Source organism: Montipora foliosa, chromosome 1 (genome assembly GCF_036669935.1).
Source record: "Montipora foliosa isolate CH-2021 chromosome 1, ASM3666993v2, whole genome shotgun sequence".
In the NCBI taxonomy this organism is placed as follows: domain Eukaryota; kingdom Metazoa; phylum Cnidaria; class Anthozoa; order Scleractinia; family Acroporidae; genus Montipora; species Montipora foliosa.
Window position 1 is genome coordinate 38541745 of NC_090869.1, and position 17500 is coordinate 38559244.

The 17500-nt window shown below is 39.7% G+C and overlaps 1 protein-coding gene across 1 annotated transcript in view; it reads right to left on the minus strand.

Moving 5' to 3' along the window:
• Nucleotides 1-17500, minus strand: part of LOC137997859 (xaa-Pro aminopeptidase 1-like) — a 51322-nt gene that overhangs the window by 27443 nt on the left and 6379 nt on the right. Inside the window, exons 3-11 of the mRNA XM_068844163.1 lie at nucleotides 16352-16465; nucleotides 15592-15655; nucleotides 14548-14652; nucleotides 13615-13655; nucleotides 13274-13325; nucleotides 12310-12332; nucleotides 11379-11502; nucleotides 10255-10350; nucleotides 8951-9032 (exon numbers count right to left, since the gene is read on the minus strand). Of these exons, the coding sequence (XP_068700264.1) occupies nucleotides 8951-9032; nucleotides 10255-10350; nucleotides 11379-11502; nucleotides 12310-12332; nucleotides 13274-13325; nucleotides 13615-13655; nucleotides 14548-14652; nucleotides 15592-15655; nucleotides 16352-16465 (701 nt within the window). The remainder of the gene's footprint in view (nucleotides 1-8950; nucleotides 9033-10254; nucleotides 10351-11378; nucleotides 11503-12309; nucleotides 12333-13273; nucleotides 13326-13614; nucleotides 13656-14547; nucleotides 14653-15591; nucleotides 15656-16351; nucleotides 16466-17500) is intronic.

Consider the following 17500-nt stretch of genomic DNA (forward strand, 5'->3'; position numbering starts at 1 on the left):
GGTGACAGACGACGCCTCGGTTTTTATTCACCGATATTCACCTCGCACTTACAGTAAACACCCACACAAAAGAGCCTTGATTTTTCCAAGTTAGGTTCTTATAAGAATGGTATTACAGTAGTTTTAGGCTATCTAGTTCTTTAAAGGGAAAGTATTTAGTGACTTGAGTTTCTGTCGCGTTCATGGCCTACTTGCCTACTAACTATTGAACGCAAGAACGTTTACGTTTTTTTGAATTTCTTGGAGCACAACATTGTGAAAGTGATCGGAAAACGAAGAACTTGGTAAGGCCGATCACGTTTGTTGACTATTGCTACGTCATAACACGTCATATCCAAGATGGCGTTTCTCCAAGTCACGAAAGAGCAACTTCAAAGCGCTCTTGTCACATTTTAACAGGGAACTGGACAAAAACGGCAATTATTTTCAAATTCATGGGGAAAAGTTTTAGTAAATTAGAGAAGCCTTTTCTAGAACGTACTTTTCCTTTAAATTGGTTCTTATTTCCATAAAAGATTTCTACTCTATGATACGTATGGTATGACTGATTTGCTCTGATAAGGATGCTGATACCTTTATATTCAATCATAACCAATTTGTTCCAGACGCTTGAAATTTCAAGGTCATTTTCTAAAATAAGAACCTGTTTAATTCTTAGGCTAAACTGGTTCTTATGTATGGGGGTCTAAACTAAATTTTTTAGCCTAACAGGTCCTTAAATTCTAGCTGCTTATATGTGGGTGTTTACGTGTATTGTTACTGGGGAGCTTTGGGGCCACGGACGGGAACCGGGTAAGTAAACTTTCCGCATGTCACGACAGTGTCTCCCAGAATTTTAAACTAATCATCTCGAATGGAGAAAAGATACTTACCAATATAAATGTGGTTATGTGAAAACAAGTTAAAAGGGAAAACTACTCAATTCTTTGCCGACGGTGACTCAAAAACGTCGCCTGCTTAAGCTCCACTATATTAACTATACTGGAATGATTTACATAATGACAGTATAATACTTAAGGTGTTTAAGGAACGTTTTAGTCTCAAATTACACGGCAAGCAAGTTAATGGACACTGTACAGAATTTTGTTATGCCAGCAGTGAAATTTGAATTTTCAGGAACGGACGACAAAAAATACCTTCGTCCATGTCTTAATTTCTTTCCTTCTTGGCCTTCGTTGTTTTTTTCCTTGTTTATTAATTATTTTGTTTCTTTTAAATCAACGGAGTCTTTATCTTGGAGTGTGCGCCTCAATGAAATGGATCAGTGCTACTGATGGGCTCCGTTTTAGCTTCTCTTTCAGGAAATCAACACAATCCTTCTCGACGTTTCGTTCTTAAATTCACAAAAAGGAATTTTTACAGTTGCAGCTGAGTTGTCAGATTCCAGATTGGATGCGAGATTGCCTGTGACCTTGCTTACTTGCTAACCTTAGTGCTAGATAAGTTTACAACGAGATTTACTTCACAGTGCACGAAGTTTGCACCTAGTCAACTGAGCTCACCAGCAGCCCTTCATGCAAGCAAAGTTTACAGCAGGTCGCGATCGCTCAGCATTGTAAAATGACCTTTTCAAGTAGGACATAATCAACCAAGGACAAGTTGAATGCAAACAAGAGTCTAAATTGAAGTCATTTCAGAAATGGCTCAATTTGTCATCAAGCATTCCCAAGATCTATTTCTTACTTGAACTGTGATCCACTATCAACAAGAAATGTGCTACTGTCTAATTTGCAAATTGGTGTTTGGTTCAGGCCTGCAAGTGGAGAAAAGTTAAAAGGATGAGAATTAGAGACAAGCTGAGTACATAATGATTTGGATGCTCATTCCAATTAAACGATTTCAAATTCACCTACACCCGTTTTACGTCATTAATTAGAGGTGATGTGACTCTGCTGTTACGTCTGCAAAACCATCACAAAAGTGAAACACACAGTCCAAAATGAACCGTAATAACGCAAGGAAAATGCATTTGGCAGCTCTCAGCGAGGAAAACATCTACGTAATACGAGGATGCCACAATGGACCAATTTCGATGCAATTAAGTGATCACCTCTAGCTCAGGGGTCCCAGAAAAGCTACTAGACGTTTTTTAGATGTGAATCTCAGGAATCTCTGGGTTATGTTTGATGCTCGAAGTTGAATACCAAAAATTGTCTATCAGCGTTTATTCTTAACTCAATCACCTTGCGGGCTAATGTGGAACTAGAGGGATTGCGACCGTGAATTTTCAAAAAATTAAAACCGCATCTTTTTTTCACCTGTAATGAATGATTGCTCCGTTAGGGCCGAATCCTGCGATTGTGTCAAAACTGTGTCCCATGTAATACTCTTGTTTACTGTGGGGAAAAGGAAATTGATTTACCAACTGAATACATTGAAAGGAATCAACAGTCTTATAGATTGATGCTATATAATAAGTAACGCGAAAGCAAAAATTAAGCTGGAGTCTTGTCTTGGCAACGTAAAGCACTATTTCTCCCTAGTTATTTTAAGGACCCTGAGTGATGTCCCGGCAGGGTACTCCCGTACGTTCCCCTGCTTGTTCAACAAATGGAGCTAACACGGTCGGAAATTAAACACAGCAAAGATGTTCTCAATGATATTCGAGATCGATTTGTGTAAAAACAATTTGCCTCAGTCAGTGGTTATGGGCACTGTACTTTGCGGCTCATCATAGACTCCCTTTTTAAATCTTCAAGTTTTGCAGACAGAGGACATTTCTGTGAGGTTCTTGACTCCACTTACAACCCTTTCGAGAAAAATGAAGGTGCTCAATGGAATTGTTTTTATGGTAAAGTTATTTGAGCTTTGGAGGTTCCGTATTTCTTCGAATTTGCAAGAGAGGGCGATAAAAAGTTACAGAAAAATGAAAGTGTCAATCGATTTTTTTTCTATGGTCAAAGTTTTTTGAGTTTGATGTTCCTTATTTATGCTGAATGTTGTAAGAGAGCGTGATCAAAACTTACAGGCGCAGTAGTAGTTCGGTTCAATAATATAATGCGATGGAATAAAGCGACTCTATGAATGCTTTGAACAAGTAAACCCGCCTTCTACTATCTCAATTATTGCCGCAACAACAACAAAATGGTGCAATGCGACAAAAATGCGAGACGTTAGTGCATTTTACAAAAATTCCCTCACGTCTTTAGCAAAATTGATGTTCTCAAGAGAGGGAAAAGCAAGTCCATTGTACAAGACAAGTGACTGCAAACTCCGAACAACATCACGAGTTTGTTTCCTATCAAAACAGACTGGAGTTTTGAGCATAAACATTTAGCCCGGCATAGAAGTATAATCAACCAAGAAACATCTATCCATGATTACATTAACCTCATTCTTAAGCCAAACGAAAAACTCTACCATGTGGCCGGGGTTGTCTTGTTAGAGCTAAATCGAAAGAAAAGTAATTATGGCTTGAGAACGGAAGAGTGCTCGCATGCCCAGGCTAAAAACTAGATTATTAGAAGCAGTCTACCGATTGCATACCGTTATACAACTACTAACCGCTCCACGTCTGACGTCTAAAATCGCCGTGTCATTGAAGAGGTGTTTTCACTTCAAGTCACAGACCTCTTAGTGAAACCATAAACGGACAAGCAACCTGCGCAGAATCTGTAGCATTCCCATTATTATTTCGAGCAGAGCAAAAGTGGCCTACTCTAACTTCAAAACTATTTTATGCGTCTAATATTTACAGAGCGAAAAAACAAAATCAAAATGATCTTATTGCGCTTTAACAATATGTTAAACATCTGTACAGAAATTCTTGGACAAAAAAAAAGCTAATTAAAAAAACATAAAAAAAAAAAAAAAAAAAAAATAATATGTCTATCTACACGCTAATGTATAAGTCTACAATCTATAGGAGTAATAATACTAATAAGAATCTTAATTTAAATGAGAACTTATAAACTATATACCGGTCCTAAAAAGAATACGTTGTCAAATGACACTTCAATCATTTAATTTTCTATCTTAAGGATGTGTTTTGGCAATTGCAGAAGCGAGTTCCATCGTCAGTGATGAGAGCAAGCAAGCCAAGAACGCCCTAATGCACCTGGTGGTCCCTTTCTAGTTGTTCTAGGCATATATTCAGTAACAGAGCTTCAGATGACCTGAGATGATGCGTATTTTCTTTTACAGAGATGTAGATTGGGGGAAATATACGCTAGGCGCGAGACCGTGCACCGCTTTAAAAGGGTGAAAAGACAGATCTTAAAATCAATGCGATACCTGACCGGTAACCAAAGCAGATCGACTACGAACAGGAAGTAATGTAGACAGAACGTTGGTAGGCGAAATATTATGCGGGCGACAGTGTTCTGTACGCGCTGTATTTTTATCCAGCTGCTTTGGCGGCAGACCGTAAAGGAGGCTATTACAATAGTCGATACGACTAGTTTGCTCGGCGTGGTTTTTCTTTTCGATACATACATTGCGAATGCGCTTAATATTGAAAAGGTGGAAATAAGCTGCGCCACAGGACGTTATGAACGTGAGTGTTTCATTGTCAAACTCAACGAGTCAAACCAATCACCAGATTTCTAACTGACGTTGGTGGGTAACACGTGCACTCTGCTGGAACACCCAACTGCTAAAAAGCGTCGTATCTCCACCCTTGCGCAGCTTCTCCTTTCCATCAATTGATAATAGCTTTATCTGATATCGCAATGCTGTTAGGTCTCGTATGCACAGTCGGACATAGGCAGCAATTGCCCTTTCAAGGAGCCAGACGACCCATCCGGACGGGAATGACACATACAACTGTGTGTCGTCGGCGTAGCAGGGGACAACCTTGGGCAGTATGATGCTTGGTGATAACAAACAACTTGGAAGTATAAGAGAGAAAACCATTAAAGGTACGAGACACGAACCATGTGGTACTCCATGGCGAAGGAACGAACGCCATTTAATGCACACATGGTTGGGTGCGACCCGAAGAGGTAAGACGATCAGAAATCAGATTCGAGTCCGGCACCCGTTGAACAACCGAACCTTGTTTTCCAGCGACCAATGAGGGTGTTTAATGGCAAAGCGGAGTCAAAGCAGCACTTAAGTCAAGCAATACTAATAATATAAAGTACTGTTTGTCCATGCTAATAATCAAATCGTTCTTAACTTCAGCAAAGGCCGTCTCAGTCGTCTGTAGGTGCCTCTTATACGCTGAGAGTTCGCAATCAAGTCCTTGGTTTAACAACGTGTTCGCGTGAGTTGGTCAGCGGCTGCTCTCTCTAACAGCTTAGAAGCAAAGGAAGACAGTATGTGGTCAATTAACCTGGTAATTAACTCATACATCTCCTCCCTGGATAATGACTTGAAGGAAGACAGCTTGCATGGGACCGCAGGATAGAGTGCGGTCACCAGGCATCTGCACATGCGTGGTACAAATCTCACTATCTGACGAAGGTTAAGTTAGTGACACAGGAAGCGATTCCAAAGACTCATGAATGCCATCAATTTCTGCTCGAAAAACCTTCCAAATTCATTAGCTAATGTTGTGTGGCATGCATCAGGCGGTTAGTGAAAAGTTGCCCTTAATTGACGTAGACGGAACATTGACATTGCAGCGGTTTTTTTTTTCCTTGTAAAAAAGTTTCTTTTAAAAGTTGGTCTACCTGTTGCTCAGAAACGCCTTTTTGCTTTTGCACTTAATATGCGCTTAATATGTCCGTTACAACATCCAGGCATCACACGACCGACCATTTTACCAACAAGTCATTTAAGACTTACATTAGCTTTCTTCATTCCCTCGATCTCGGTGGGGTTTTTAATCGATTTTGGAAGTGCAATGTGGGGAGTCCTTTGACAGAAGTTTGTCCTGGATGGGAGAGAAAATGAATCAGCACCATTAGGCATTCATTCAGCTACACAACCAATTGGTTTTGTACTAAATTTTCTCAGTACGTACCACTGGAACTGCTTCTTTCATGGCGTAACTGGCATACGGGCTCAACTATAAACATCCAACGAAAATGTTAAATTACCATATTATTAGTTATTAGGTAATTTTACTGGTCCGTTTTAAATATGAAATAAATTTCTCCTCTCCTGCTCACCTCACAGCTTAAATACTCGTTACCGACGTTTGTCCGAGCATTACTATTGTCTAAAATTAGACTTTTCTGTCGTGTCTAGAGATTTAAATTTTAACAAAATAACCTTAAACAAGGCAAGAATGGTACAAAGAAAATCATAAAAATGGCGGTCCCATGGAATAAGAAGCACGATCACAATCTTCCGAATGAGTTAACACGAGAAATACAAAGAGCTATTAATTTTTATGAGCGCCTTTTCTTTACCCTCAGAGTCAGTTTGATCAAGAGACTATCAATTAAGAGAAGACATCCCCGTGTCCTATGATAATCTTTTTCAATCTATTTTAAGCTTCGCGCCACGCTGTGAAAGTTATTTTTAGTTTCGTCCCCATGGCCACGCGGTCCCTGGTCAGAGGATCAGATGTCATTGTGAAGAAACTTGCGAAGACTTTTCTCGCCGTCGCATGATCCAATGAAATCCTAAATCGAAATTTGAAGATTTTTTCGAAGCTCGAAATTTCAACATCTTCCTCAAAGAGCTCGCATCCCTACTATCTGTTGATTCGACATCACCTTCATCGGATTCAGCTATGTACAGCATGGACCAGTTTTCTCTACTTTGACGGGAACTTTTCCCACTCTTATCAAAATCAAAGTTTTCAGATTCATCGACAAACTTGATGTCTACTACAGACGCCATTTTCTCAAAGTAGAACAGCAAAGCGGTCATTACGTTATTACAATTGACCAATCAGGTGTCTTTCCTAAAATAGCCTCGCAGCTTGACTACGAGCTAAAATTAGATTGAAAAAGATTATCATGGGAAGAGGCCCATGTATGGGGGATGTGTTCTCTTACCCTCATAGTCTCTTGGTTTGATAGATGTCTTGGACAGCTTTTCCAAACTGATGATCTTTACCTACAAACACTAAGCTTGAATCGAAGTAAAAGGTGCAACTGCGGCCAAAATGTTCTGCCTGTAAATTTGATCACAACATTTTAGAGCGGTTTTCAATTTAGTGTCGAAAGTAATTAGCGAATTGCTTTGGTTTTGCATTACTTCTCTCAGTGATTGGTTTAAAGTTCTCGCGCCATTTTTTCAACCAATCAAAAGTGCAACCAAAACCAATTGTGGCTTGGGTGTGCACATTTGCCCGCGCTTTGTGTCGGCTACGTGTAATTACTTCGAGTTTTGATTGGTTTACTGGATTGTCTCTGTCCTTTTTGATTGGCCAAAGTAATTACTTTGGTTTTGGTTTTACGACACTCAATTGGAATCTATCACTGAAAAGCACCAAAGCCTTAAATTGATTCCTGATTAGCGCGCTAGGAATGATGGTGTTTCGTTGTAAGGTGGTTCACACCAGTTTCAACAATTTTTTAAGACTGCCTTATTCTAGTGTTGTTGAGTCAGTCCTTCTAAAAGTATTGTTTGTTTAAATTGTTGAACCGGTTCGAGCCACCTTAAGACTTGGTACCAACATGTATGTATTTATCATGGGTTTACGTAACCTTTTCTTTGGGGTGTTACATGGTATGCTGTTTTTTTGTCGCTTCATTAGCGGCAGGCTATATATATTCGAGTTGTCCTAATTTATATTCATTCGCGTTCTACGACCGTCCCTACGCCCTCAAAATTAAATACCCAGTGATCAGGGGCTTCTTTTACACGTAGTTTTTTGCATGCTGCTACACGAAAGGTTTAGCACGTTTTGTATCTTTACTGATTGATTGTTATACGAGCATAGTTTAGATCATTTTGTTGGATTATTTTTCTTGCTGTAATTTTGTGCATTTCTGAGTTTTCATTCTGTTTATTGTATTGTTTCCATCCATTCTGTTGATGAAGGCATAATAAAGAGGGTCGCACACGGCTCGTGTTGACACACCCCAATTGAGGTTGCTTGTTACATGATAAATGTTTTATATTCGTTTGAGCGGGGTAGCGAATTAGAATATAACTCCAAATTTCAGCCACCAAAGTTCTCGGACGATACAGGGCTTTCAAATCAGGAAACGTTTCGTTCATCGACGCAATTTTCAATACAACTTTAAACTCGTTTTTTTCAGTTTTAATCCACATTAAAAATGAAAAAAAGAAACAGTTACCCATATTTGAGCATTGCTTTTTCCACTATCAGCTTTAATGTCTGCAATGAATTTGGAGATGTTGTATTCAAGAAGAGTGGCATCTTTGAGACGAGCCTTTGCTTCATCATTTAACTTTTTGTTTCTCAACATACACCCTAGACGAGAAAAACAAAAAGGTGAAAAAGAGTGATTCTTCCCAAAATTTCTACGGCTATAGAAACAAATTGAAAACCAACCGCACCAACATGCCGTCTTCATTTTTAAGGGTGACATTCATTAATACAACATATTTTTGTATAGATGTTGTCGGTCAAATCCGGCCTCAGGTTGAATCCGTTTTTACGTAGGTTAAATTAGTGATCCTCCTTGTATATTTAGGTTGAATACGCACTCAGATGAATTGCAGAAACTTTTTCGGAGCATAAATTAAGCCTAGTGGTGAAGACATAGGACTGCAGATCTGGAGCGTCCGAGTTCAAGTACCGGTAAGTGCATAGTACAGTTCTTTGTTCCCTTACTATGTTGTAATGTTGAGAGCGAATGGATAAGTGCATGAATACAGAAACCGATAAGCGATACGAAACATTAAGAAGATGTGTTAGAGAGGCGTAAGACAGATAGTTGGAGGGAAGGTATAGGTGTTTTCAGTCCTTTTTGGGGGGTTGACAGCTCCTAACCTAGGTTAAAACGGATGTAACCCGAAACTGGATTTGACCGACAACAGGTACATTTCAATTCAGTTCCGGCAGTCCGTAGGAGATCTATATTTAAATTATAATACAATCTCGATGTAGGAACATCATCTATCAAGCTTCAAAAATTACCTGACTTCAGTCGCACCAACAATTACGAAAGCGAAAAAAAATGGGTTTGATGGCACATCAGCTCCTCTTAAGTTCAACAGCCCTGGAAATAGTAATCAGTATCAGAATTGTTTTGGTTCAAGCTGAGCAGCCTGGCCAGTATTCTAGAACAGTGTAAAGTTCACTAATTGCCAGTCTTTCCAGCACTCTTTCTTGGTTATAGGGAAATCCGTGTTTTCAATGGGTCGGCCAACAATTAAGCACTGAATATTAAAAGTGCGTTGTATAACGAGCTATCAATGAAAATTTGAACGCAATATACTAGATAATCTCTGAGCAATGATGCTCTGAAAATTTGAAATTTTAGAAAGAAAGTGAGGCAACATTAGCGCTTTTGCCACCCAAGAATTTATCAGTTTTTGATGGCAAGTAACTGGGCCGTTGTCAAAGCTAAAAGGCTTCAAATTGGAGATTTAACTGAGCATTGAAGTCAATTTGTAAAATTAATAACATGATGCCTTCTCGTATGAGCAAACTCCGACTTACGTTATGAAAGGAAAATGTAAACAATGACTTCAGTAAAGATTCCCTTGTAAACTTGCTTAAATACAAGAAGGACACAGAAGCGAAAACTTTATAAAAATTTTGTTTGAAATTCCAAGAAAATGATTTCGCTTGGCAACTTCTTCAGAGCAAATCCAAGTTGAAAATGCTTTTGATTGCACTTAGTTTTAATTTTCAAACTGATGAGTGAAGATTAAGCACGTAAAAATCACTTCGCCCTTCGGCTTTCCTTTGAATATGGCCGGAGCAAACACTGATCTGGTTAAGAGATGATGGTTGCATTTAGTTCTCACAGTAGAAGTCGCAACTGATCATCACTGAATAGAATATGCCTGAGTCTATTTATAAAGTCTAAGCAAGTCAAATATACAAATATCCTAAAACTAAATGGTAGTAATTAAGCAGAATTAACTTAAAGGTTCTTCCAGCTGAATTTTAAATTAAGAAAAGACTTCAATGAGCTAGAGAAACCGAGAAAACAGAAGAAGCGGAAAACTGACAAAATGTGTGACGTGTCTTCTACGAACGAAATGATACACGGTATATGAAACGAATCATATTGAACTGCGGACATCAGATGTTTCTAGGACACAAACTCCTATGCTCAATAGAAATTTTAATTACGTAAAAACTGAGTACAAACATAGTCTATTGTAAGTCGAAGGACCCCGCCTCTGAGAGGAAATAATAATAATTGGGCTAAACCCGGTCAGAACAATCGGCGAACTACTAGTTGTTCTTTCTAACTCCTTCGAACTTACAAGCGACCTCGTCCAGCTTGTACACGATGACGGCAGTTGCGCCGTTTGAAGACATTTCGGCTCGGAGATCTTTTATTTTGTCTTGCCAGCTCTTCCCTGAAATGATGTACGCATAGAAATATTAGAGAATGATGAAGGGTTTAATGAATTATCAACATTACCAAATTTGACTCAGTCAAAAGCTCAAATGTGCGAGAATCCATTCATGGTAATGGTAATGGCTTTATATACTGCACATATCACATACAGTCTCATGGTGGTTTGCAATTCCTTCTCTCGGGTGAGACTGGACGTCAACCTGTAAAGGCTGCGAATCTGGCAGCCGCTATCCGTCCATGTTTGATGTCACTCACCCACCCAAGCTACGCATGAATGTGAAAGGATGACAGGCCTCAACGCTGGGGGGTTTTCCCCCTACTCTTCACGAACAGTGTGTAACAAAACAGGAATGATTTGCTACTGTGAGACAGTTCTCCAAAAACAAAACCCCTGGGACCTGACGGCGAAACTGTGGTTGCATCTGATTGATTACATAAGAAACTAACTCAGAAAAACGTCCAAGCCATGTCTTTGAAATCGATGAGCTATACAAATAATATCACCCTTATTCCCAACAAAGATAAGACAAACGTCTCTCAATAATTCGAGATCATTCTCCCTCCTCAACACAGATCACAAAATAGATACAAAGGTATCTTCAGCTAGAATATTGAAGGTTCTCTCATAGATTATCCAGTATCAGACAAAATACATAAAAGCCCATTCTATTAGGCAAAATACTCATTCAATTAACAACATAATTGAAAGTACGGAAACCCTTAATATCCCTGGAATTGCGCTATTTTTTTACTAAAAAGAAACTCTAACAGTCTTAAAGATAATTCTATTTTCAAAGCGCAAGATAACTTTGGTTTTGGACCCTCCTTATCCAAGAAAGGATCAGACTTAACACGGTTAAGGTTTTCTACAACAAAATTCAATGCTGTGCATGTAAAAACTACTATGCTTGAAACTCCCAAGCTTAATTGAACTAAAACATGGAACAGGACAGTGATGCCCATTATTTGGTGTTCCCCGCTTCGGTATACAACTGAAAAACGAATTTCCTTTTTCTTGGCACTCACCTGTGAACTGAAATTCCAGCGCAAATATCGTTGCATTACTCAGAGATGGTCTGCCCTCTTTCCATATTTCATCAACAAGGTTTTTAGAAACAGATAATAATGAAATAGATGCAGCTTGGAGATCCTGCAAAGTGCGCAATCATCGGACATAAAGATATATTTTAATCTACTGAAGGTATATACAGCAGCAGTTACACCTTGATTGGAGCCTAAAATCATAGGGTGGCTCTGTAATGGTCATACATGCATTCAAGGGAGACCTAATGCGCCGATCAACTCGAAACTTCAACATCCCCCCCCCCCCCCCGGGCATTTGAACTTTTGAAGATTGGATCTTTCAAATTCCCGCCCCCTCAGGCCAAAATGTTGTTTAAATGCTCTACCCGATCGTCGGATTTGTCTGTCATACCCTCCTAAAGAACAATCGTCGTCGGCTCCTGCCGTCTTTAATAAAGACCTTTAGAAGACCTTTTTTGTAAGCTAATCACTCACAAATGCTAAATCTCTTCCTTTAAACTCTTCCATCTCGTCTAAACACGTGTTTTATAGCTGTTAGCGACTTCGGCGCCCGAAAAAAAAATTCATTTGAAACGTGACACTTCCGGTTGCACTTTCCCCACCCCATGCAGGCAAAGGTCAAATTCCCCGCTCCCCGAGCACAGAAGATAGTCAAATGCCCAGGGAAGGGGAGGGATGTTGAAGTTTCGATTTGATCGGCGCATAAGAGTACATTTTGTGACTCAATAAAACCGTCACCATTGTTTCTCGTGCAATTTCAGAGAGATGTGATTATCTGGTGACGACTTGGTTTTCAAGAGATCAGCTATAAAGTAAGTGATTGTTACTGCAGCTGTTAGATATATTAGTTTCGCCTTAATGAGGGCAAGACAAAAATTCTGTCATTTACTGAGAGTTTCAAAGTATTTCTTACCTTTTTCCTGCTTTCGAAGTCCGCTGTAAAATTAAAGAGAAGGATATAAAAATTTCGAAGTGAACCTATTTGGATTCTAACTAGCAGCAATGATTGAAACTTAGTATATTTCATATCACGCCTTTTTGGGCCCTTTCGGGTACACAGCAATAGAAGCTTCACTGAGATTATATTACTTTTAAACGTAAGAGTGGTTCTTTCGGGTTATGGAGAGGGTGTGATTACCAGAAGACAATTGCTGCGGACACTTTCGAAAACGATTTCTTTGGATTGCCGCTCAGGTAGTTAGATTAGGAAAGGAAATTGTATGGAAAGAAAAATAATAATTGCATTTTAAAAAATGATCATAATAATAATAAAAGATACGGTAGTGCCAGTGGCGGTCGTAGCATTTGGGGCATTACTCAGAGACCTTGAGAAACACTTGAGGAAGATGGAATTCAACAAGATCACAGTAAGACAACTCTGTAGAGTGTGTTCACATGACGTCACGGCGGCCATATTGAGGGAGTGAAACAAAGAAACAGGGCTATGTTGGAGGAGTGAAATATTCTTTTGGGAATTGAACTCCATTTTTATGAAAATTCTTCCTTTTGTTTTAGTATGCAAGTATGCCTGCTGGTGATATGAGCGGAAACACTATATTCGGAACTGCACACATCCTAAGGACCCGAACTCGATTGTCCAAGATTCCTACAATATCATCAACACACGAGTTTGGGGCGTAGATGCCAGGATTGAAGGAGGTTGCTCGCCATGAGGGCAAACAGAAACACACCCAGTTTCGTGCCTTGTTGGTCTCTCCCTTGGGTCTTTCATAACATCCCAAGTCCTATTGAAAAGGAATGCTTGAATCCGGTACAGGGTGAACGTTCAGGAATTTGAGCTCATTGATAAGAGCCTCATAGTCAATGTGGGTCAATGAGATCAAATACTGTATCAAATCCAGATTTGACTTACTTACCGATTGAAATTAGTCGCCCATCAACACCAACTTTATCTCCATTTGTGAGTTCCTAGGTAGAGGCAAGAAGTAAACAGGCGCTTCACGCTCATTCAGTTGTTTTCACCGGTGACGCCCGATAACTCGAAATTCCAACATTATATTCAGAAGCTGATTGGGAGTTAAAAGCCGTGCTCAATTTTGCACTTGAACAATGAATAAAGGGTTGGTTAATCACGGTAACTGGATGACGGGAAATATGGGAATTCTCGGCGACAAAAAACAAAAAAAAACAATTCAAGTCAGTACTGTTTTAACAAGACATCCTTGGGTTTTGGAAAAGTCTAAAGTTTATTACCTACCTGAACCAACCATTGGGATATTGTTGGAGTACCAGGGACACCTGCAAATAATATTTATCAGACGTTTGATGCTGTCCTTTAGAACCATATTTTGGATGAATAATCTGAATAATAAATGAATAAACTGTTGGAGTGGGGCCTCACGTAAGCTGCTTTTGAAACTTTAATGCAAGCTTTCGCCTGCATCACCAGGAAACAAAAAAATATTACAGCACAACGAATTAAAAAGCGATGAAGGTGACCAATACTAAAACACTTATCAAATGTTAATGAGTAATATATAGTAAACAATAGTTGTCGGGGTGTGCGACATATTTAAATGAAAGAAGTAAATAAGACGTGTGAAAATAGGGGAAGCAGTTCCCTGCTAGCAGAATTCTCTTTTCTTTTTGCGTTCTCTGGGCTAAGAGAGTTTTGGGAAAAGAGACCTCTGCCATGGTTCGAAACTCACTTTGATTCATCAACCGCCGTCCACAACCTCAGACGGCACTATTCAAACCGCATGCTCCAATGATACGTTTGCTAACTGTAACTTGAACCCGCTTGCTCTTATTTTTATATCTGGTGCAAATGGTTCGGCAGGCTCCAATAAAAAATTAACGCAGCAGATAACGATGTTTTGTGGAGCTCAGTGTTTGAAAAGGTCTTTTATCCGGGAACCATTGACCAATCGGGTGTTAGTGGAGCTTCTCACTTAATAGACTACTCTAACCAAGAAGCCTTCAGTGGCATTGCTCGGCTCCTTTTGCAAAGTTGGCTAACAATTTCGCTTCCTGTTCTTACTTTCTTCAATCGCACCCAACAAGCCCTCTTATTGACACCAAATATCTTCGATTGTTTTTCTCTGCTAGCCGCTACAAAGTTCATGACAGCCTACTACCCGGACACGCCATACAGCATTTATATTACAGGTTGAACTGAGAGGGTTCGTACCCATTTTCATCAAGGTCCAATTGTCGTCCATTTGCATGTTAGCCTGAAGAAAGTATCGACCATCTGTCCACATACCAGCCTTAGTCATGGTTACCACTGCGTCACCTAAAGGAAAACAAACAATAAATCTGAAGCAGCGAAAACAAAAACTGTCCCTAATCTTTTTCGCCACCTTTTCTATACGTCACATGAACTCCATTGATTTCCAACAAGGGCTGCCAAGATTCAACCTATAGCCCTTTTGCAACAATTCGTCACGTGACCTTTTTTTTTTAATAAACACCATGATTCTGCAAGTTTTATGAAATTATTTTTCCAGAAATAAAAAGAGCAGCTCAAAATATGCTGCCATGCCAATTTTCGTAAGTATATCGTTCAAACTGGTGTTGTTACAGTTGAATATAAGGCGATATTCCGCAAGATTGAGCAAGATAATTGTTTTATTATTCAATACAGTGATGACAAAGCACAATTTTCTACGTTAATTGGAACAAAAACTGGAAAAACTTCCATTTTTTGCTGCGACACACAAAAATTACGTATATCGTAGGATATCCGTTGAGTACGCACGACGACTATTGAGCGCGCTATAACCATATTTGGATTTTGTCACATTGTGTTGAATAATAATTAAGGTTATCTGTTAGTAGAGAGATTTAATCGCGTTAATGTCAAACGGGAAATGTGAAACAGAAGTCTACTGTTTGCCATAAGACTGTGAAAACTCTCTTATTCTAACAAGTCTCTTCCTCTTGAGAGTTTCTTGACATATTTAGCTAACTATTTATCAAACGAGTTTCTTCCATTTTTGGCAAAACGCAAATTTCAGTTCGACATTTACCGTGGTGCTAAATCTCTCTATGATTAAATTTTCGACCTCGGTTATTGCATTTCTAGCTTTACGATTGGTTCACTCAATCTCGGTTATCAGCTCATATACCGTATGACCTAGCATGGAAACTGATGGCGTCAAGTGTTGCCAAGTTGGAAACTGTTTGCCTTTAATTTCAAATGTCCAAGCGTTTAGAATTTGACTTCACTTACCCCTGGAACCTGTAAATCCAGAAATGTACTCACGACGCTGGAAAGGTGGAGCCACATATTCACTCTGAAGAAATACATTTAAAAGAAAAACTGGTTAAAATCAGTTTATTGTTTTGTTCTTATTTTAATTATAAAGCCTCGCAATGATGTTGTCGCAAGCACGAACCTTTCACTTTTGGCTTGCTCTGTGATTGGTTTATTTTCAGTCCTATGGTATCGATTAATTACAATGAATGTCTTGAGACCTGTCGGCTCGAATGTCCTGAACGTTTTGCCGTTTTATATCTGGAAGGCGGATGGTTTTATTTAATTACTTTGCCAATTACTCACGAAGTCTGGATTAATGAGAGAGAGAAAAGGAGTTTCGCCTTCTTGAGGGTATCGCCTGCATGGTTGTTTGTTTTAGTTGAGAAAGACTGATAAACTAGAGTATCCAGAGAAAACCCTTGAAGTATGGTCGAGAAATACCCAGTCCAGTCACCACCAGGGTTTGCACCCATCTTCTCCAATCCCTTCTCCATCTACCCCATTTTGTCTACCTTTTTCTGTCCTTGATTTCCACCCCCAATCTTTTGCTTTTAACAAGAGAAAATTAACTCGAAAACTCAGGAAAGGAAAACAAACAAGCTACTTCGTTGTTGCTGATCTGCGTTGCAGTAGCATTTGAACGAGGCAGTAAGTGGTAAACATAGCCTTAGAATGACTTATCAGCTACTGCTAGGAAAACGTATAATTAGCAATCAGTCCGACATTGTCGTACCATGTGTTCATCTACAGATGGGATGATATAGGCCTTAATTCCTTCGAGTTGCATCAAAGCTCTCAGTTTCCTCAAACGCTTCGTTGTGTTCACTTTCGGAAGAGAAGGAGAACTCTAAAACGAGAGAAGGGCGAAATTAAACTGAAGTTAATATACAGATTTAGCCAGGCCTAAAAGCGGAGCTCCCGGGTTATTTATTCTTGCAATAAGTTGAACCGGCTTGAGCCTGCTATCCAATGAAAACCCAGAATCTGGTCAGCGGTCAGCAAAAAAAAGGCTGACTTAGATGAGCTAAATGAACCCGCGATATGGCCACGTGATACTAATCACATTGGCATACATGGAGGGGTGGACGTACGGGCGCTCGTACGGTGACCAAAACTAAATTCTCGCACAGATGGGTTACCAAATTTTCTTAGCAGTGGTACTCCACGCGCGCGCCTTCAGCGCCCAGAGCTCCGCTAGACCGTCTCGCGGTCTTTCTCGTTTCAACCGCAGAGAAACTAAGGCTGGCGGAATGTTGTAGTGGAACGCCGGAAGCCCTAGTGTGTAAACTTAGACTGGTCCTTTTAGTCCGCTTTCCTTACACTTTGAATTCACCAGGATCTGCTTTCAATTTTATTCCTACATATGCCAAGCCAGTGCTTGTAAACCTCTACTGTAAAAAGGCCGAGGTTTAGGTTTCCGGAATTGCACAAGGTTGCATCGAAACCTCGGTGGTGGGCTGGCAAAAGGCTTCTTTTCGGAGACTAGGAGAACAAAATCCTGCCAGCTCGTCTTTTGTCCTGTCTCCAAATCATTTGTCATATTCCCAATTCAACCTACGTTAGTCGACGAGGTATGTACAAGACATTGCATGTCTGGTGAAAGAGGGCTGACAAAATATTAACCCAGAAGCCACTGCAGTAAATCCTGGAAAAAACGCACCCCACGCTCATTTCATATCTGCAAACATTTCTGAGAGAACATTTTTCTTTTTGTACGACGCTTTGAGGCAATTTAGATTTTAGCTACAAATTAAGTACCTACATACATATACACTTAATTGACCGCTCCCCATAGGGGCTTTTCAGCGCCAATGAAACACAAGCAACGAAACAACAACTGTTAAGAATCCCAACTGGCCGGAGGCAAACCAGTTGGCTATTT